Here is a 21,140-nt window from a genome sequence, read left to right as displayed (position 1 = left end):
AGCCGCATTCGTAAAGGAAAAAAATTACCTATTCTTTGTCTCCTTTCTTCTGTCTGAAATAATAACAGCCAACATTTTTTGCAGTTTTTTACCCTTACTTTGTGCTAAACTGTGTGCTTTTCTACTCATGATTTCCACTTAGCCCTCTCCCAGTGAAGTAAATCCCGTTACCTCTTACAGGTTAGGAAACTGAGGCTCAGAAAGTGACCTGTCAAGACCCCATAGCAGGGAAGTGTTAGGCCAGAGATTAGGACCCAGGTTTGACTGATTCCAGCACCTGGGCCTCTCCCTCACATCCTGAGCAATTTAGTTAACTGCTTGGTGTTTAGGTTACCTTATCTGAGAAGTTGTACAGCAATTTCCACCCCAGAAGTGTTCTGGGGGTTAAATGAGACACTCCTTTAAAGATCAAAGGACACCCTTACAAATGTCTTATAAGAGTTGGTTGCTATTATCACAATTTAGGTAGGTTATGGGGAAGGCAGTACAGCAGAGAGAAGACAATAACTCTATAATCTTACTACGTTGATAGATAGTAACCGCAATGGAGGGGGTGAGGACTTGATAATGTGGGTGAATGTTGAAACCACTGTGGTGTTTATATGAAACCATCATAAGATTGTTTATCAATGATATTTTAAAAAGAAAAAGCGTTGGCTGCTCTTTATGCTGGTTTCCTCATCATGCATACACACTTCTCTGGATTTCGCTCAGGACTGTAGTGTCCACGGTTCAAAGGGCAATGAGATTTCATCCAAAGACCGCAGCTCTCTTAGCATCTGTTTTCCTCCTAGCAACTAGCTCTCCTAACCTTCTGGTTGGCTAGGGAACGCAGGGCGACTATTCGCGCTATTGTGTTCGTAACTCCTTATTGGCCAAGAAGAGCGTCAGTCTCCCGGCCTCACGCCCCTCTACTAGGCTACTCGGGGTTGAAACTCGGCGGCGACCGGCCCAGCAGAGCTAGGGGGCGGGGCGAATGACCAGGTTAGGTCTTCATTGGTCCTCTCCCTCAGTAGCAGCGGTGATTCCGCCCCTTTTCTCCAGACTCCGTTAGCTCCCGGCCTCGCACTTCTCCAAGACTCTCTCTCCCATTGGCCGCTGGCAGACCTCGACCCCGCCCCCTTGCCATTCGGCATGCTGATTGGCACTGGCGGGGGACCGGCCTGCCGCGCGCGATCGCGGGTGCGGGCAGAGTGAGAAAGGCGCGGTGCGGCGTGCAGGCGGCCAGGCGGCTGCATGGCGCGCTGCGAGCGGCTGCGCGGCGTGGCCCTGCGCGACGTGCTGGGCCGGGCCCAGGGGGTTCTGTTCGACTGTGACGGGGTGCTGTGGAACGGTGAGCGTGTGGTGCCGGGCGCCCCGGAGCTGGTGGAGCTGCTGGCGCGGGCCGGCAAGGCGGCGCTGTTCGTGAGCAACAACAGTCGGCGCGCGCGGCCCGACCTGGCTCTCCGCTTCGCGCGCCTCGGCTTCGGGGAGCTGCGCGCTGAGCAGCTCTTCAGCTCCGCACTCTGCGCCGCGCGCTTGCTACGCCATCGCCTGCTGGGGCCGCGGGACGCGCCCGGCGTCGTGTTTGTGCTGGGAGGCGAGGGGCTGCGCGCCGAACTGCGCGCCGCGGGGCTGCGCCTGGCGGGAGACCCTGGAGAGGACCCGGGCGCGGTCCCGCGCGTGCGCGCCGTGCTCGTGGGCTACGACGAGCACTTCTCCTTCGCCAAGCTGAGTGAGGCGTGCGCGCACCTGCGCGACCCCGACTGCCTGCTCGTGGCCACCGACCGGGACCCGTGGCACCCGCTCAGCGACGGCAGCCGGACACCCGGTGAGCACGGGGCTGGCGGGGAAGAGAAACCGAGGTGGGGTAGAGACCTGCGCTTCCACCTCCACACTTTGTGGGAAGGAGTGTCTCCAGGTGACAAGTGAGGAACAGGAGAGATGCGAAAGAGGCTCTTGCCCCACAAGAGCCCAGGGTGCTTTCGTGTCCACGTCTGGTAATTCTTGTAGCTGCCACCCTGTGAGAGGTAGCAGTGGAGTCCCCGTTTGACAGATGGGGAAACTGAGGCCCATTGTGACTCAGAGGGTTGCAGGCGTAACCTAAGCCCCCAACTCCCAGCCTTAGCCTTCCTGAACCAGCCTCAGTGATCCCTATCATTCTGCCCCACTCACCCTGGGGGTGAGGTTGGAGAGTAGGAGACAGAGCCTGGAAGGATTGTCCCTGTGCTGGAGGGCTGGGACACCATTACCAGCGGAGGTTGTAGGCAAGTGTGCAGGGAACACAGAAAAAGGATGGAGTTTGACCTTAGTTCCAATTCCAGCTCCAGGCCTCTGTTATCTTAAGTTATGTAATCTGGGAGCATCTCTGTCCTGGGTGTAAAATGGGAATGCTAACCGTGCCAGTTTCCTCTGAGGGGAGAGTGATCAGGGTGAGTGCTTGGCACATAGTAGGTGCTCAAATGATGTAAGTTGTGTCCGGTGCCCTCTCATGTTACAGAACTTTATGAAACACCTTGGTGTCTGTTCTTATTTAGTCTCCAAACTACTCTGGATATGGGAGTTATTGTCCCATTTCTCAGTTAAAGAAACTGAGGCTGAGAGAGGGGAAGTGAGCTGCTTAAGAGCAAGAGCACCTGAGCTTGGCTCTTGTGGCCACCCCACCCTCAGCCCCTGCTCCCTCCATCTAAGGCAGTCTTCACTGCTGTCATCTGGGTATTCAGACCTGCAGGGGAGACAGGAGCAGGTGGAGGCTGCTACACCAGCAGGTTTCAAGTTAGACAAGAGCAGGTGGTAGCAGAAGATGACAGTATAAATGTGTGTGGACAGGTCAGTACCCCAGCCAGTAAGCTGAGGATAGGGACAGATCTCCATCACTCCCTCTCTGCTGGCCACTGACTCAGATAGTCATTGATACCAAGTCCTGGGGGTGGGGGTGGGGGTCCAGGGTGGTATTGATTGACAAGTAGACAGTGTTCTGATGGTGTAGAAGACAGGGCCTAAAGCTGAGGGATCTGGGAAAGCTTCCTGGAGGTGGCATCTTGCAAGACTGGGCGCCAGGGGATGAAATAGGGAACAGAGCTTGGGCCATGGCAGAACCAGTTCCAGGTTGGGATTCTGTAGTCCTAGGCCTGTCCTAGCTTTGTTGCACACCTACTTGTAGCATGACTGCAGTCTCAGTTTCCCTAGAAATCTAAGGTGAGGGCTCTGCTCAGGGGCTCCCAGTTGCAGCAGCTCCTACCTGCCCTAGGCCATGCGATGAAAAGTGAGTCTCTCCCTGGAGGCCTCAAAGTTCGGGCTAAGGCTGTGGGTTAAGAGCCGCCCAGCCAGAGTTCAGGCAGGGTGGGTGGAGGAGCCAAGGAGAAACCAGGCCCCGCCCACCTGCCTCTTTCCTCTCAGCAACCAGCAGGCTGTGCCCAGCACTCCTGCTGGTCACTCCCACAGCCTAGAGGGGGAGGCAGAGGCTTAACAAACAGCGCTGCTGTCGTGTTTGTACACACGAATGATGCAGCTTTGAAACAGTGGTATAAAAATACTAATAAAGTCCCCCGTTATGCATCAAACCTGAAATAATGCAAATCTCTCTCACCCTATTTCCCTCTGCCCCTGTGGGTCTCCTAAATTGTGCATTTACCTTGTCCCCACATGGCAGCCACTTGAGCTGACAAATAGAAATAAATGCCTGCTGTCTTAGGAATATGTCACCACCAAAACATATGACAGCATTAGATTACAGGATGTTATGAAAAGTGGGCTATTGGTGGTCTGAGGACTCAGTTACGTTCCTAGACTTCCCTGATAGGATGGATGCTCATTCCCCCAGGGTAGGGGCCTTTACTGCCTTCACTGATCTATCCCCGGTGCCTGGCATATATATACTTGGGCCTCAGTAAATGTTAGCTGAGTGGGGGGAAATGGGACATGGGAGTCCAAGGGTGAGCACCTCTGTCCAGGTGGGAAAATTGCTGGCAGCTGAGACCATTCTAAACTGTGAGCTGTGAAAAACACCGGGGCAACAGGCGAGCCATTCCCATCCTGGTAGGCATTTCTGTGTAACAGGCCAAATGGCTTTTCTTCCCTACTCAGTTCCCTAGAAAATAAGCAAGTTCTAGGTCAGATGTGAGGGAGAACCTCCCAGCAGTGTTCCTCTGCACAACTCTGCCCTGATCCTGTGACACTGGAGAAGTTCCTCCTCATATGGGGGCTGCAGGGCTGAGATTCCTTGCCATCTGTGCCCACTTTAATCTTCTGGGCTCTGGCTTATCTACACAAAGTTTTGTCTGAGGAGACAGGAGGCCCAGAGCATTTGGGGTCAGACCAGTGGTGTCCTACTGATGAATGTTTAATATTGGAAGAGCCTTGATTGAGACCACCTGCCTGTTTCTGTGGTGTAAATACTCCCACCATGGCTGACTTCAAGCTACCAACAGGAAGTCACTGAATATGGAGGTGGGAAGATCTGTGCTCATCATATAGCTGACCCTTGAACAACGGGGCAGTTAGGGGCGCTCCCTTATCCTGAACAGTCAAAAATCTGCATGTAACTTTTGACTCCCCCAAAACTTAACTACTAACAGCCTACTGTTGACCAGAAGCCTTACCAATAATATAAACAGTTGATTAACATGATTAACACATACTTTTGTATGTTTTATGTATTATATACTGTATTCTTACAATGAGTAAGCTAGCTGAAAAAGTTTTCTCAAATTGTAAATATCAAAAAATTTGACCAATAAATTAATTGAAAAAAATCCACATCTAAGTGGACCCACACAGTTCAAGCCCATATTGTTCAAGGGTCAACTGTATGATATTTCTATCATTGAAGATGTAAATAATCCCAGGAGTATAGATAATGGTAAAATAAGTAGGAAGTGATAAGTTTTGAGAATATATTACCTTTGATTTAAACATAATGCATTTGATTATAACTTTAAGTTAACTTCTAGTAGTGACTTTGTTTAACACCCAGCTTACACAATTCCTGAAAATGAAACATTCAGCTCTCCCACGCCAGTACAACTGGCCCAGCAAAAGACTGTACCCCAGCCACTTGAACATATATCCTTTACCTGCCACCTATTAAGCTGTACGACTCTGGACAAACTACTTGTCCCTGAGCATCAGCTTTCTAATCTGTAAAATGGGCTTCCGTAAGCACCCAGCACAGTTCCTGGTACTAGAGAATGTGCTTATTAACTTGTGATTATCATCATCATTTGTCCAGAGTCGTTACTGTGAAAGCAGAACATGCTGGCACAAAGATGTGACTGTGGGATGGGCACAGTGGACTCATTGTGTGGGGCAGGATGGTACTGGGCTGGGAGTCAGAACTGTCCTTTTCTAAACAGTCCTTTTACTGTTAAGCACTTGGGTGGGCTCCACAATTTTGCTTATTAATAGTTACTGAGGCCTTGGACATCTTCAAGCATGTAGCTTTTGGTCAACAGTTTAAATTCTCCCCTTGTGAAAACTTTCTCGGCGGAGGCTGGCTGGGTCAGAGGTGTGAACATTTCTGTGCCCTGCTGTGTTCCAAAAGGGCTGCGTCAGTTCCTGATGCCAGGAACACACATTCTTTTAGCAATACTACAACTGCTGTTTGTTAAGTGCTTTTCTGTTTCAAAAGCACTTGATTCTGTGGTGCCCACAACACCTCCTTGAAGGTGAATTTTACTTGGACCTCCCTTCCCCAGAGAGTCCAGGAAAATTCAGAGAAGTTAATTGGCTTGCCAGAAGACACATAGCTGCCAGGGTAAAATAGCGGGCCAGGTGTTACATGCAGTAGCTCATTCAGTCCTTATAATACCCACATGAAAATAAGTGCCATTAAAGTCCCCGTGTTAGAGATGGGAGAGCTGAGGCACAGTGAGGTGAAATTGCCTGCCTAAGAAAGGTGGAGACGCGGTATGCGTGCAGGCATCTGGTTGCAGAGTCTGTACTCTTCATCACTAAGACTTGGAAGCAGGCCTTTTGACTCATTTCAGTGCCTGATTTAACCCCCGTGCCGCATTGCCTCCCTGAAATTCCAGAGTCAGAGCCTGGATGCCTTCCCAGCTGCTGTGCCGCACTGACCTGGTCTCCATCTCACTGCAGGCACCGGGAGCCTGGCCGCTGCAGTGGAGACAGCGTCAGGACGCCAGGCCCTGGTGGTGGGCAAACCCAGCCCTTACATGTTCGAGTGCATCGCAGAGGACTTCAATGTGGACCCCACCCGCATACTCATGGTGGGTGACCGCCTGGAGACCGACATCCTCTTCGGCCACCGCTGTGGCATGACCACCGTGCTCACGCTCACAGGTGTCTCCAGCCTGGAGGAGGCCCAGGCCTACCTGGCGGCTGGCCAGCATGACCTCGTGCCCCACTACTACGTGGAGAGCATTGCAGACTTGATAGAGGGGTTAGAGGACTGAGCCCCCCTGACCTGAAGCCCCACCCCTCCCCCCACCCTGATCCTGTAGATGGAGGCAATGGGCCGAGAGCCAAATTAAGCTCCCTGGCCCTAGTTTCTGTACCCTGATGGGGCTGGGACCCAGGGAAGGATTTAGGGCCCTAGCACCCCCACCCCCAGCAGTGGCTGGGTACCCTTTGTTGTCCCAGAATCTGACCCCCTCCTCCCACCTGTTCACCCTGGCCTGACCCAGCCACATAACCTTATTTCCTGCCCTGTGACCTCTCTTTGAAATCTGGGCCCTGATGCCCACTGAAGGTTTTCCCCAATCCTTAATTCCCTAACCCCTCCCTGAGGCCACCAGCTGCTGGAGTCCTGGCCTTGGGTTCCTGTTGACCAATCTGAGGTCTGGGTAACCACCAACCAGTATTGTCCTGAACCCTGAATGCACCAATCAAAAGGCTAAGTGATAGTGACTCATTGATGCTGAGTAGACAGTTGGGAACCTAAGTGGCCCTGTCCTAGTTCCTGGGAAGACCAATCTGAACACCAGGTAATAACGACTCATTCGTCTTTTAGAAACTGAATAGAACAGTCCAGAAGTCTGAGAGACAGTAGCTTCTTGACAATCTGGGTCTGACAAGACCTGCCAGGAGCCCAGATTTCTATCTATAAATAAGGGTCCAAGTGCTGAAAACACCTCCTCCACAAAGAATACAATTCAGGGGGCCACCCGATGGCTTTGGGGGCTTGTACAGCCTGGAGCCCTGCTCTTGCCTGATCATGGCACTGGTCCAGTATTAATGGTGGTCGCAGCTCAGATGGGGCTTTTGGGTCCCTCCCTGTGCTGCCAGTGTTGGCTCTGCCACCTCTCTCCTGTGCCCACCCACTATTTATTTATTATTGTGTGCCCGTGATGGTGGGGCTTGGGGCTGGGCCTTGCCCGCCACTGCCGCCTCCACCTCTGTTGTAACCAGTCCTCTCATAATAAAATGTGAGGGGGAGTGTCTGTGGCTGTGTGCCTTCCAGTCTGTGTGGGGTGGGTGGGAGGAGGACCCCTGCCTGAGCCTGGTCTCCCCAGAACTGGCCACCTCAACTTCCCCTGCATGAAGTGAGCCATCCCAGTTCCAGAGTATTCTCTGTGTGCAGTAGTACCTTAACTGAATAATACTATGCCTCTCTGAGTCTCTGTACCAGTTTGTTTTGGTCCTTCAGAAAACCCAGGAAGCTTGTATTAGTGATCCCATTTACTACTTGGGAAATGAGGACCAGAAATAGGACATTAACTTACACAGGGGTGCATGCCGGAAAGCATGATCACCTAAGGCAGGATTTGGACCTACGGGGGCTGACTCCAGGGGGCTGCGGTTCCCTCTCTGTAGAGACTGAGGTGGAGATAGGTCTCCACCCTCCTGGAGCTTAGGTGAGATGCCTTCAGGCATCCTGCACACCTGGGACGCTGCTGTGACTGTCCACCCTGCTGGCCCACTCTCCTCGCTGCATCCCCAGTGCCTCCTGAAAAGCAGGCGCTCAGCTACAAGCTGCTGAGGCACAGCCCGGAAAGGCCAACAAAAGCTGTGTGGTGAGATGCTCCCCTGTATGGGGAGACTTCCAGGCCTGAGTGTCACTGGCTTACTTGTCACTTGAGTTTGCACAAGCCCCTTTCTGCTCAGCCTGTTTCCTCATTTGTAAGGTGAGAGGTGGGGTTTTGAGGTCTGGGAGGTTCTCTCCAGTGTGATTCTTCCTGGGGAGAGTGCCTGGCCGAGCCTGGCTGCATCATGAAATCAGACAAGATGTGCGCTGGCTTGTCTGGAGATGTCTGGCTGTGACAGAAACAGCTCAACCTGGCTAAGTCATAAGGAGTTTACTGGCTGCCCCATGAGGCGGTCCAGCACTCTCCAGGTTTCTCCCTCTCAACTCTGCTGCCGCCCAGACAACTGGTGCTTCTCACCAGACCAACATCTCAGGGCTGACTCTCACTGGCCTGGCTGGGCTCACATGCCCATCTCTGAACCTGGTCTCAAGAGGACAGTTGGAGCACAGCTGTTGGCCAGCCTGAGTCACGTGCCTCCCCAGAAGCGGCGAGTGAGTGCTTCCCAGGTCCCACTCGACCTAGCAGCCACTCCTCACCTTTGCTGACAGAATCCTGCTCTTCAGGGCATCATAGGTGTACTTGAATCAGATGGGGGAGGCATCCCAGGCCCAGGTGGTGAGTCTTGATTGGTTTAACGGCCTAAATCTAAAGCAGATACGGTTGTTTCCTTCTAGCCAGTTTTTGGTTTAGCCATGGACTTGTGATGCACTTCTAACTAATAAGACATGAGGGAATGTCTGCTGGAAGATCATGGAAATCTTTAAATTTTTAAAGAAAGTCATGTAGGGGGTCTCATTCTTCTGGGCTTCAGGTGTGGAATCTGGTGCAGCCATTTTTAATAATGAGATGTGACCCAACATATTTTCCCACTCTGACTGCTTCATATGGCAGAGCATCGAGATTGGAAAAACTTGTTGAGGTTGCTTCACCCCAACTTTTAATTTAGAAAAGTTTAGAACTGGCAGAAAAAGTGTAAGAATGGCACAGTGAACACCCATATGCCCTTCACCTGGATTTCCAGTTAATAATATTCCAGAAAGCTGATGACATCAATCCACAAAAATGAAACAACTTCACACTGTACCCCCTGGTTTCAATAATTTCCTGGTTTTGCCTTTCCCCATATTGACTTTTTTCTTAGTACCAGAGGCCTTAGAGGAACATTCTGTTGTCCCTGAATAATTTTTCCCTTTAGGGGCAGCTTTGAGGCTAGTGACTGAACCTCAGACTCACTGAAATTTGAGCTTGGCCTAGCAGTAGGCTCTCACAAAGCATTCTCTTTTGATTTCATTTTAGCTCTTACAGATAACCACCAACAGACTGTATATTTCACTTTTTTCAAAGTACCTTATGCATCCAGTAAACGAATTCCCTTAAAGTTGGAGCCTCCTCCAAATTCAACTGGTAACTTCCTTAGTGACCGTACAGTGCAGCTGCTGCTCCATAGCGTGGGTGACCATGTGGCCACCCAGGAATCAAAGGTTCTTCAACCCTGGCTTTCTTCTTTTCTCTTCCTAAATCACGTTTCCACACGTCAGGGCCATTCTAGCAAATCCCACGTCTCTGCCATCAACTGAAAGGAAAAACTGTTTCCTTTACCCACAGAATACACTTCTAAGGACAAATGTGTGGATTTCCAACACCAAGCAATTCCTAGATTTCTGTGGACGCTTGGTGTCCTACAATTTAGTTGAATTCTGGCACTACCTGGAGTTAATGCAGACCCCGGAGGTTAAGAGCTCAGTCTCCCAAGATGCCAGTTCAGATGCCAGTTACAAATCCCAGGCATCACCTGTGCTGCTAACCAGCTGGCTACAAATTGGAGGCTCCCACAACCCCCTTCTCAGTCAGGCTGGATAATTTGCCATAACAGCGCACAAAACTCAGGGAAACATTTGTTTATCACCTTATATAGTAAATGATACAGATGAACAGCTAGATGAAGAGAGATATAAGAAGAGAGATACAAGGCAAGGTCCAGAAGGGTCCCAAGTGTAGGAACTTATGTCCTTATGGAGTATGTGTGCACCACCCTCCTAGCGTGTAGATGTGTTCACCAACCAGAAGCTCTCCAAACCCTGTAGTTTAGGGATTTCTATAGAGGCTTCATCACCTAGGTATGATCGATAATTAACTCTCTCCAGGCCCTCTCCCCTCACCGGAGGATGGGGGTGGGGCTGAAAGTACCAAGCTTCTAATCATGGCTCGGTCTTCCTGGTGAGCAGCCCCCATCTGGAAGCTATCCAGGAACCTGCCAATAGTCATCTCATTAGAACAAAAGATGCTCGTATCACCCAGGTAATTCCAAGGGATTTTGGAACTCTATATATCAAGAACTGGGGTCAAACACCAAGTATTAGAACAAGAGGTGCTCCTAGCCCCTCTATCACTTAGGAAATGACAAGGGTTTTAGGAGCTCTGTGTCGGGAACTGGGGTCAGACACCAAGTAAACGTTTTTTATTATCTCACACTCCCCAACTTTTAATTCAGAAAAGTTTCAACTCAACAGAAAAGGTACCAGAACAGCACAATGAACACCCATAAGCCCATCCCTGGGTTCCCAGTTGTTGATATTTAACAATTTGCTTACTTGCTCTTTATACTGTTTTACATTTTTTATTTCTCAATGGAATCATTTGAGAGTACATTGTGGATATTTAGACAGTTCACCCCAAATCCTTTGTCTCTCCTCAGAGCAAGGACTAATTGTGGGTTATGGCCCTGGGGAAGAGCAAGGACTGTCTACCAGTCCGTAAGCCATGATCACTCAAGAACCCAGGTCATTGATGATTTCATTGAGCCACTGAATTAACCTGCCATGGAAATCTAGCGCCAGATGTCTGATCTGAAAGTTTTCCTTAATTTAAAGCAATTTTCTTTGAGTTTTCTGTTGCTTGCAACCCAAAACTCTCCTGATACACAGGCCCCAGGCACATCATAGAAAACATTAAAATGCACCCACATCCCACACTATATGTGTATGTATTTGTTATACATTTTTGAAAGTACTTTTATGCTTTTGCTTTACACATTATTTGGCAAAAGAAATCTAACTTAGACCAACCCTGAAGAAGACTTGGACATGCTTTTGAAGTAAGAAAGCTCAACCCCTCCAACTTTTTTCAAGTGTAATGCAATGTTTATGACTACCAAGTTTTTAAGTTTGAGCACAGTAAACATTTATTATTTTCAGCTTTGTAGTTTTAGTATTTTGGAGCCATACATTTTTCAGCTCTCAAATATTTTCTAAGCTTTTAAAGAGCTCTTAGCTTTTTGTGAATCTATAATTATGTTAAAAGAAACATTGAAAAAATAAAAAGATTCATGCCTGAGCCCTGGAGAACTAATGAATGACAGGCTCTGGACCCAGACCCCATGAGAGGAGGGGCAGTTCCCCACAGGCACGTCAGGACCTGTACTCAGAAGGGGGACAGACACCAGGTGGAAAGGCAGAAGTGACAGAAGTCCACTGTGTTTGGGGAGGTGGCTGGCTGGGCAGGTGGAACAACACTAGCAAAGAAAGGGAGGTGAGAACTGTTGAGCAGGGTAAGTTGGGGGCAGGCTCCTGCAACTGAATTTGGGAGACATCCCCCCACTAGTTCTTCCTGTCTTTCATGGAGCAGGATCCAAAAACATCATATTTGATGTCCTGGCATCCCAGGACCAACCACAGTGTTCGTTCCTTGGCTCAGCAGGTGAAAGGGCTTTGGCCCTTAACCTCCTGTGTGATACTGGTCAAGTGGCCACTCTCGCTGGGTGGCTTTGACACCAGGTTTTGCATCCAAATGAAGGGGCAGGGCAGGTGCAGTATCCCTCAGAGCCCTCGCTGCTCTACCTCGAGGACTCTGGACTGGCTCTGGTCACTCATACCCTCTTCGCAGGGCCAGCCAGGTTGTCTGGGGGCTGTGGATGGCATGCCGGTGGGCCCAGAAGCCCTCCCCACCACTGCCAGCTGGAGGAGGTGGGGCCTTGACAGGAGAAAGGCAGGAGTGGGCAGCAGTGCTCAGGCTGGGAGCTGGCAGGCTGGGAAGGGCCAAACTGGCCTGGGTCCCCGTCCAGACAAGCTGAACTCATTTCTCACAGCAGCTGCCAAGGGCCAGGCTGCAGGGCCAGCCTGCAGGATGGACAGATTCCAGAGAGGTCACTACCTCTGCTGCAAGGCGGTGAGCAGGGAGGAGAGCCCTTGGGTGGAGGGTCTTGGCCTCGGGCGGTGCAGGAGCGAGAACTCCTGTTGAGTCCAGCACATTTCACTCTTGCAATCCTCCAATCAACTACCAAATAGGTAAGGTCCTCACCTCCCAGGCCTGGAAACCACTTCCGAGAAGTCAAGGACCTTGGCCACAGTTGTGGACAGGCAGCTGCCACTCAGGACTTGCCTCTTTTCTCCAGATTCTAAGGTCAGCTTCATTTCAAGGACCAGAGCAGCTTCCCTTGCAGACGTTCAACCCAGGTGGCAGACGTGAAGCAGTGGGGAGGTACAGATGGGATGAGATAATGTATGAAAGCAAGGCGCCAGGCACAGGGCCTGGCAGATAAGTGGGCGCCACCCCTCGGAGGCCCTGAGGATGGGGTTTGGAGGGAGGTGCATGGAGCACCTTGTCCCTGCTCTTTTCTCTCCCCCCGCTGACCTAGGAAAACCATAGCCCCTGTTCTAGAGGACAGTGGCACCTGGAGAGACTCCCTGCCCCAGCCTAGGCAGGAGCGGACTGTCGGGGATGAGGTGGGGGTGAGGGAGACCTCCCTGAGGTGTTGACCCCAGGAAGGTAAACTCAGCCTGGGAAAAGAGACAGCCTAATGAGACTATGAAAAATTAATCATCTATTTACTATAATAGACCTGAATTCTACCCTGTAATAACCTTGTTCAAGAGAGCAGGGTTCCACCTCCCCAGATGGTGGGACTGAGGCAAGCAGGGAGGAGCAACCTGCCAGGGTGCTCTGCGGAGGGTATGGCAGGGCTAGGACCAGAATCCAAGCCTCTAGACTCCCAGAGGGGCCTTCTGGGAGCCTATTCACCATGCCACGCTGCCTCTTTACCAGCCCTCGGCTAGCCAGACCCTGCAGGGGAGGCAAGCAGCACCCCCGTCCAGCAGCAAACACTTCTTGGTGCTGGACCTGGCTTCTGGGTTAGGGAAGAATTGACAAGCAGCTCTGGGGCCTGTGTTGGGCCAACTACCGGGCTGGAAGGAATAGTCAGGTCCACCTACTGGCAGTGGGACAAGGACTGTGCCTGAAGGACCTCTGGTCCCTGGTCTAGGACTCCTCCTGAATTTCCCCATTCCTTGATCAGGCAGAGGGTGTCTGTGGCCTTGGAGGGGAAGCACAGAGGAAATCAGTGGAGCTGGGCCCCACCCACCCCTCTCTATGTTGAGGTTTTGGGGAGGCCCTGGAGGAAAAAGTGAAGCAGCTATGCTTGGTTTCTAAGGTAACCAGCTTGGTCTGGGAGGAGGGGTGAGGAGCTCTCAAGGCACACTGCCTGCCTCATGGCCCCCCCATGCATCCGCCACTCCTCCTGTGCCAGGGTGGGCTTCAGTCAGCTGACAAAGGTGGGGTGGGGAGCAGTGGAGGCTCTCCTGGGGAGGCAGCATAGGGCAAGGCAGGTTTGCCGGCCTGCCTCCAGACGTGAGCCATTCCTGGCCACATCTTCCTCCCGCTTCAGTGCCGGCAATTTCAGAAGGGGGATGGTAATGTGGAGGAGCTCCCATCAACAAGCCCCCAACTTTGCCCAATGCTCCTCCTCCTCCTCCAACCTACCACAGCTCTGTTACTACAGTGGTCTTCCCTGCAGCCCAAATTTGGCCCCAATATTCACCCTCCCTATAACCTTCTGTGGCTCCCCAGCACCCCCAAATGAAACAATGCCAAGCTCCTCATTGAAGCCCTTCATGATCCACATACCATTGACCCCCCAGCCTCACCTCCCCCCACATCCTTGCCCAACACACCCTAAACTCGAGCCATGCCAGATACTCACTATCCCCCAGACCTATGCTTTCTCCTGTCTGAGCCTTTGCCCATGCTGCCCTGCCCATCCCTCTCTCTTCACTCATCCTTCAAGACCTCATTCACATCCTGGACAGTCTCCTTCACACCACGGTACTTGCCCATGACTTCCCTTAGAGCCAGGATCATGCTACTTTTAAATTAGGTTCATGGCCAAATCCCACCACAACAGTGGGCTACTTGAGATCAGGGACTGGGAGACATTCATCTTCAAATTCTTTGAGGCCAGTCAGAGCCAGGCACACAGTAGATGCTCAGTAAAATATCTGCAAACCCGATGGGGAAAGCAAAGGCTGTGCCTGGCTTCCAAGGGAGAGATGTGAGGAGAATGGATGGGGATTCACAGAGCAGGGACCCCAAACCCTTGCAGCCTGACACACCTTGGGCCCCTTCCCAGGCCTGACCCTCTCAGGCCAGAGGCTGTCAGGCAGGGCCCTTGGAGGACCCCCAAAGCCTGAGGCCTACTCCTTGGGCCTGGATGGTTGCCTCAGGCCTGGACGGCTGCCTCAGGCCTGGCACCCAGCCCAGTCTTTCTTTAGTGAGGAGCATGAGCCGCAGCCACAATCCCTCTCTCCGAGGAAGGCCCGGGTGGGGCCAGAACCTTGTGGTTAATAGGTCCTGGATCCACTGCAGAGGCCCACAGAGCAGGCCTCGCCCTGGTCCCCATCAGGGTGCAGCCTCATGAACCCTAGCTCTAATACCCCGAACTCTGCACCCTCTCAGCCATCGTCTCTGGGTACCCCCCGAGCTTACCCTGCTGGCGCTAGGCCCCTTCCCGCCAACTCTTGAGCCTAGCTCATTCTCAAACTATTTTCCATTGGCTTCTCCCAATCTCTGCCACAGCACAATTTTGGGGTGGGGTGGGGAGGGATTAAGGAGAATGGGAGGTGGCGCCCGGACCCTGGGGGGAGTGGCTAAGAATGGGAGGGGGTCGCCACCCTGATTGGTCACCTCTGCTCCCGAAGCGGCCCTCGAAGTCCATTGACTCCACCCCCATTGGACCCCATCCCTATCCTGACCTACAATTGGCTGAGCTTCCAGGGGGCGGGACTCACAGGGGTCTGGTCCAGTTAAAAGGATGGGAGCGTCCCAGGGCCCCATCTTTCGGGTGGAGTCTTCAGCTAGCTGGTGCCACCGTCTGCAGTGCCCAGGAACTTCCTCCTGTCCTCGGTCATGGCTTGTGTGAGTGTGGAAACCCTGCTCCAAGGCCCAGGCATGGTGTGGAGGCAGACGGTGGGGGAGATGAGGTGGTGCGTGGTGGGGGCAGATGAGGATCCGGGTTCTAGTCACCGCGGTGCAGCCTTGAACAAGTGTCTTCTCTTTACTGAACCTCAGTGGCCGCGTCTGTAAAATGGGGTGGGGGGCCATGATCCCCCCAAGGCCTTCTGTGACTTAAGAATTTTCTGGATCCCTCCAGGGTCTGACAGCACAGTTATTTCTTCCAAGGTCTGACAATTCTGAAGCAGTCTGATTAAGTGGGAGTGGAAAGGGTATGGCTAATTGGGGAGGGCACTTTGATGAGGCCAGGCCACTGTCCCTTTCCCCTCCTCCACCCCAAAGAGCCTCCTGTCCCCTCCCCCCTGCAGCTGTCCTCAGTCATCGTGTGCTCTAGAGAGCTCTGAAAAGTGTGCCAGGATTTGAGACCGGCTGCCCAGGAGGGGGCCTGGCTGGATTCGTGGGTGGAGCGTGGTTCTGTCCGCGCTGGTCAGGTGGGGGCTGAGGGAGTTCCCCACCGCCCACTCCCCCAAGCTGGGAGGCAGGGGTGCTAAGGGAGAAAGGAGGCCGCAAGACGCTTCTGCAGGCTCCAGCAGTCCGGAGAGAAAGAGTTCAAGTTTCTGGCAGAAGGAACCACTCACGCCAGTTAAGTTGTGTGCGCAATCATGTTAACTCTGAACCGGCCAGGCTGCAGACTCTTGCCCTCGGCCACTCTCCCTTCTGTAGACTGGCCTGGCTGTGATCCTTAGGGGTCCCCTCTGCAGCCCCTGCGCCTCTCTGCACAGAGGGACTTGAAGGGGGTGGTGGGGGGTCCCAGCCCCAGGCCTCTTCCTCTCCAGCAGAGGGGCAGGCTCCTCCGTTCACCCTCTTTTGTCACCAACTCGCAGTGTGACCCACTCCGAGTTTGGTTCTCTTCATCTATTAAATGAGGCGATGGGGGCATAACACCCCATCTTCCAGGCATCTGAATCTAAAATCCCCAAGCTGAACGGCAAAAACTTCCAGATCTTGGCGTCTAGAACCTCAGTCATGTTATAGACAGGAAACTGATCAGGTTGAGTGAGAGAAGCGACCACACGGAGAAAGAGGGCCCAGCTTGCACGGCCTTCCCCGGGCTTCCAGAGGGCGGGTCAGAGGACCAGGGTGGGGAAGACCCCGACCCCACCCACCCCGACGCGGCGTCCTCTAACCCGGCTGGGCGGGGTCTTACTGCGCAGGGTCTGGTCGCCAGCAACCTGAATCTCAAACCTGGGGAGTGCCTCAAAGTGCGGGGCGAGGTGGCCCCCGACGCCAAGAGGTGAGGGGGCGAAGCCGGGGATTGTGAGCATCAGGGGCGGGAGCTCGGAGCCCGGCGTTCCGTCTGGGCGTCTGGCGGGGGCGTGACCTGCCAGCCCCCGCCCCACCTCCGGCGGGGAGAGGGTTAACGCCGGCGACCGTTGCGGCCACGTTCACTGGGTGAGTCACTTCCTTTGCGGGGTCTGCACACCCCCACCGTTGTCGCCCCCTTCCCTCCCTGCTGGAGCCTCTTAAACTAAACCAGCTGCCGCCTCGTCATCTACCTCGGATCGCCGCTGTGGGCGGGAGCCGCAGGGGCCGGGAGGAAGGAATGAGAGGGTGTCACCCCACTGCCCTCCCTCGGAGACCCCTTTCAGCTAGCCGCCCTAGTGCCTCAGCGGCCATGTGACCTTGGGCAAGTCAACCAGGCGCGCTGACTTCAGTTTGTTATCAGTTCACCGAGCCCAGGGTGGAGGCTGGGGATGGAGGAAGTGAGATGCTGGGTCTCAGGGACCCTGATGACCAGCTGTCATTGTAAAGCACCACACACTTCTGTGCACTATTCATTCCATTCTTACCGAACCCACAGCAAATATGTTGTTATTATTATTTGTTCATTTGCCCCTCAGTTATTGAGCAGCTATTGTGTGTCACCCATCATGCTGGGCACTAGGAGTACAGAGATATACAAGATGGACAGGACACTTGTCTTCCCAGAGGTTCCATCTGGAGGGAGTCTCTGACCTTGACCAGAGAGGCTGAGACACAAACTGATGTCTGCGAGTCTTGGCTGTCAGCGCAGCAAGACCCTTAGTGATCCTTCTTGTGCAGCCCCTTGTGCAGATGAGAAAAGACCCAAAGAGGGGCAGGGACTTGCTCGAGGCCACACAGCAAGGAAGTGGCAGGGCCAGAACTGCAACCCAGATTTCTTGCCTCCCCACTCAATGTGCTCCCCCAGCTAGGTGCATTAATGGTGTACTGAGTGGCACAGACCGTCAGCCTGAGGGGCTGCAGCTGGCTGAGAAGGCCTCAACCCCACCTGTTACCCCCTAGCTTCGTGCTGAACCTAGGCAAGGACAACAATAACCTGTGCCTGCACTTCAACCCTCGATTCGATGCGCATGGGGACTTCAACACCATTGTGTGTAACAGCAAGGACGGCGGGGCCTGGGGAGCCGAGCAGCGGGAGACTGCCTTCCCCTTCCAGCTTGGAAGTGTTGTGGAGGTGGGCTGGGGACTGGGGACCAGAGGCAGGGCACTGGGGGTGCTGGGGCAGAGCTGGGTTTAGTGGCCAGAGACCTTGGTCCCCTCCTGTCTTCCCTCCCCTCACCTGCTGTGTGACCACCAGTGAGTGTCGTCCCCTTTCCCAACCTCAGTGGCCTCACCCAGGAAGTGGGGCAGAGCTACAGGACGAAAGGGCTCTGGGAGGGCCTATGACTACAGGCCGTGGCCATGGCTGCAGAGCCAAGGGTCCTGCTGCGGGGTTCATGCCACTCACTGCCCTTCTTTACCTGCCAGGTATGCATCTCCTTTGACCAGACAGACCTGACCATCACCCTGCCAGATGGGTACTCATTCAAGTTCCCCAACCGCCTCAACCTGGAGGCCATTAACTACCTATCAGCTGATGGTGACTTCAAGATCAAGTGTGTGGCTTTTGAGTGAAACCTGCCTGCCCATGGCATGGTCCCCAATAAAGGCAGTTGCCTCTGCTCCCCGTGACCCAGCCTCCTGTGTGTGTGGGGGGGTGTGGAAGAGGAGGGTTGCACCAGTTTCCCCAGTTCTGTCCCTTCCTTTGCTTCCATTCATTCCTCTATGCACACCATCTAAGTGCCAGTGACGTCTTCTCCCCCTGGTTCTCCTGGTCCAAACAGAGAGCTCAGTACACAGCAGGGGGCTTGGTGACCACTGAACGAGACCAGTCACTGCCCTCAAACAGCTCCCAACCCAGTGGGCCCCACACACAGTAGGTGCCCAAAAGATGTCAAAAGGGACGAGGCAGGGGCAGATTGATCCATGCTATGGTCTCCACATGGGGCAACACAGACGGAAGTGGAGGGAAGAATAACGGGGGCCCCTCATTTGTCTTTGTAAGCCAGATAGAGATCTGGTTCAGACCCTGCAGGGCTACTAGCTGTGTGGCCTGTGAGTGTTAACTGACCTCTCTGAGCCTCGGTTTATTGGTTTATATTCAGGGGATAACAGCACAGAGCCTATCATAGGGTTTTTGTGAGGATTGGATGAGATGTGTGAAAGAGGACAAGTTCAGTGCCTGGCACATGGCAAATGCCCAGGAGAGGTTTCCAGTCCCTGCTGCACTACGTCTCAGGATGTTATTACCCCAATTTGAAAGGGAAGAAAGAAGCTGAGTGATGATATGATTCCTCAGCCTGGACCAGGCCCAGCTGAGCCTTGTGGGGATCCCCAGGCATCCCAGCTTTGCGGCCCCAGTCTAAACACCCCAATGCTGGAGTGTATGGGCAACCAGGGTACTAATCTGGACACATCTGGTTCTGTGGTCTTGGGCAGGACCCTCAACCCAACATGGAGAGATGAGCTTGGGTGATAGCCCTGGCACCAGCTGCTGGCTGTTTCTGCACAGGAGGAATTGGGGTGTGGGCGTGAGGGCTGTGGGGGGATATGCCAGCCCCTGCAAAGAACCACGAAGTAGAGTCAGGCAGGCTGACTTGAAGCATGGCTTCCAGGTGTCCAGAGGCAACACCCCCACACCCCACCAGCCGCCTGCATATAGCCTCCTCCCTGCAGAGTGTGAGAGGCTCTCGGCCTGAGATGAGGTCGCCATGAGCCTCTCCTCTCCCAGCTTCTAAAGAGGGTGTCTTCCAAGAGTAGCCAGTCTAGGTACTTTGGAGAGCAATGCTTAACCCACCCCATCACACTCGCTTATCACAAGTGGTGGGACCTGAGCTGATGGCTGCACTGCCCTGCCGACCGACCACTTTCTTGTATGTTTTCCTACTGCTGCCTGCCGCAGCGCCCCTACCTCCTGGGGGGCAGTCCCCAGGAACTGAGCCAGTGTTTAGAACCTCAGTGGGCTCCCCCAGACCCCAAGGCACTGTTTCCTGAGGTATGTGTGGGGTGGGAGCTTGACAAATCGAACTGTCCAGGAAGGACATCAGGCACCAGCTGTAGGGCCCAGGGCAGGTCTCTTCCACCCCCAGTGTTTCTTCATCTATACATCCACCTGGGTGGACGATTCCCACCTCAGTGGGTCCGCTGCAGGGCACACCTAAGAGAACCAAGGAGGATGGAGCACACAGGCTGAGGGCTGTCACGAGCCACACCCAATCTCCAGGCTCTCCTGGGGCACACAAGTGACCGAGGGAGAAACGCCTTTGGAAGTCTGGTTGTGGATGGAGCGCCCTCTGCTGGACACTGGAGAAAGTCCTGTCAACTGCCTTTCTCTGGTCTTCACAGTTCACCCACACTGATTCTTCCTATCCTGGCTGAACACGGGCAATTCGCCAGGACTGGCACTACAATGGCACAGAGCAGATGAGAAGTCACTGGGTGTGGTGAAAGGAAACTGGGTTCAGAGTCAGACAGACCTGTGTCCAAACCCCCCAGCTCCGTTACTGTGTGCCCTAGGGCCAGTTATTCAGCCTCTCTGAACCTCAGTTTCCTCATCTACAAATTGCATTAATATTAGTATCTATGGGCTTTTTGCAAGTATTAGCTGGGATAATGTAGAGAAATGCATGGTGTCTGGCACATAATAGGGTTTCTGTAAATGTTAGTTTCCTTCACCTTTTAAGACTCAGTGGGTCCCAACAGTCTTGAAACCAGGTCCACAGAAATTAAATAGAGCTCTGCGGTTAGCCCACTTGGTCTCCACCCTCAGCACTTGCTCTTCGTGCCTGTGTGACCTCAGGCAAGTGCCTATAGCTCTCTGAGCTTCAGTAAAATGGGGCACATAACTCAAAAGAGAAAATCATGTAAAGAGCAAAATACACGGCAACTGCTTTTGTTATTCTTTTTGTTCATCACCTTCATGTCATTTCTATTAAAAGAATGTGCCATCTCCTTCTGTATCTGACACACAGTAGGTGCTCCATAAACACAAGAATAATTTGAAGGAGAAACCAACCCCAAAAGAATGATGGGTATTTTAGACCATGAATTGCAGTTAAGGGCTTTCAAGCTTTTGGAATCTGGGTGCAGTTGCCAGTTCCTCAGCTCTTTTCCTGGGGCAAAGGGCCATGACACTCCCTGGGAGGCGTTTGGAGCAACAGTGCCTGCCTGAGGAGGAGGGCGGGCAACTTGGGTAGGTGGGCTTTGAGGGCCAACCGCACAGAGCTCCCCACTTGAGTTTCTGCACCAGCTGCTGTCTCCTTACTCAGTCCCTGTCTCATCTTGACTCCAGACTGGGAGCTTCAGGAGAGCAGAACCACTCCACACAGGGGGCAGCAGCTGGGGAATGGCTCTGTTCACCACTCACCAAGTGGGTGACTTCAGTCAAGTCATTTCCCCAGTCTGAGCCTGTTTCCTCACCTGAATAATGGGGTTAAAAGCAGCAGCAACATTGTGTGGAGTTGTGAGGACTGAAAACATTCCTCAGCACAGGACACAAGTGAACTATGCTGAGGGCAGGGTTCCAGGAAGGTTTACAATTTATCAAGTCTGGTGGCACAACCCTCAGTTTTTCTCTACAGGACAAGAGGGCGA

The 21,140-nt window shown here is 53.0% G+C and overlaps 2 protein-coding genes across 2 annotated transcripts; both read left to right on the top strand.

The window, feature by feature from the left end:
• Positions 1-1,149: 1,149 nt before the first annotated feature.
• PDXP (pyridoxal phosphatase) lies at positions 1,150-7,379 on the top strand. Its single transcript, XM_036891452.2, has 2 exons — positions 1,150-1,810; positions 6,076-7,379. The coding sequence occupies exons 1-2, from the start codon at positions 1,237-1,239 to the stop codon at positions 6,390-6,392; spliced, it is 891 nt and encodes a 296-aa protein (XP_036747347.1). The 5' UTR covers positions 1,150-1,236; the 3' UTR covers positions 6,393-7,379.
• A 7,615-nt stretch (positions 7,380-14,994) lies between these two features.
• LGALS1 (galectin 1) lies at positions 14,995-18,170 on the top strand. The gene is made up of 4 exons (XM_036891423.2): positions 14,995-15,149; positions 16,400-16,479; positions 17,511-17,682; positions 17,976-18,170. Exons 1-4 carry the CDS (start codon positions 15,141-15,143, stop codon positions 18,120-18,122), a joined length of 408 nt encoding a protein of 135 aa, XP_036747318.1. The 5' UTR covers positions 14,995-15,140; the 3' UTR covers positions 18,123-18,170.
• The last annotated feature ends 2,970 nt before the right edge of the window (positions 18,171-21,140 follow it).

Source organism: Manis pentadactyla, chromosome 10, assembly GCF_030020395.1.
Source record: "Manis pentadactyla isolate mManPen7 chromosome 10, mManPen7.hap1, whole genome shotgun sequence".
NCBI classification, from domain to species: Eukaryota; Metazoa; Chordata; class Mammalia; order Pholidota; family Manidae; genus Manis; species Manis pentadactyla.
Note: the sequence above shows the minus strand (reverse complement) of the source record. Positions and strands in the feature narration are given on the sequence as shown.

Bases quoted from the DNA above. Each gene is read 5' to 3' on its own strand.
- PDXP (XM_036891452.2), top strand. From the start codon at position 1,237: ATGGCGCGCTGCGAGCGGCTGCGCGGCGTGGCCCTGCGCGACGTGCTG. The intron at 1,811-6,075 runs GTGAGCACGGGG...ATCTCACTGCAG, and splicing joins CGACGGCAGCCGGACACCCG to GCACCGGGAGCCTGGCCGCT.
- LGALS1 (XM_036891423.2), top strand. The intron at 16,480-17,510 runs GTGAGGGGGCGA...GTTACCCCCTAG, and splicing joins GTGGCCCCCGACGCCAAGAG to CTTCGTGCTGAACCTAGGCA. The intron at 17,683-17,975 runs GTGGGCTGGGGA...TTTACCTGCCAG, and splicing joins AGCTTGGAAGTGTTGTGGAG to GTATGCATCTCCTTTGACCA.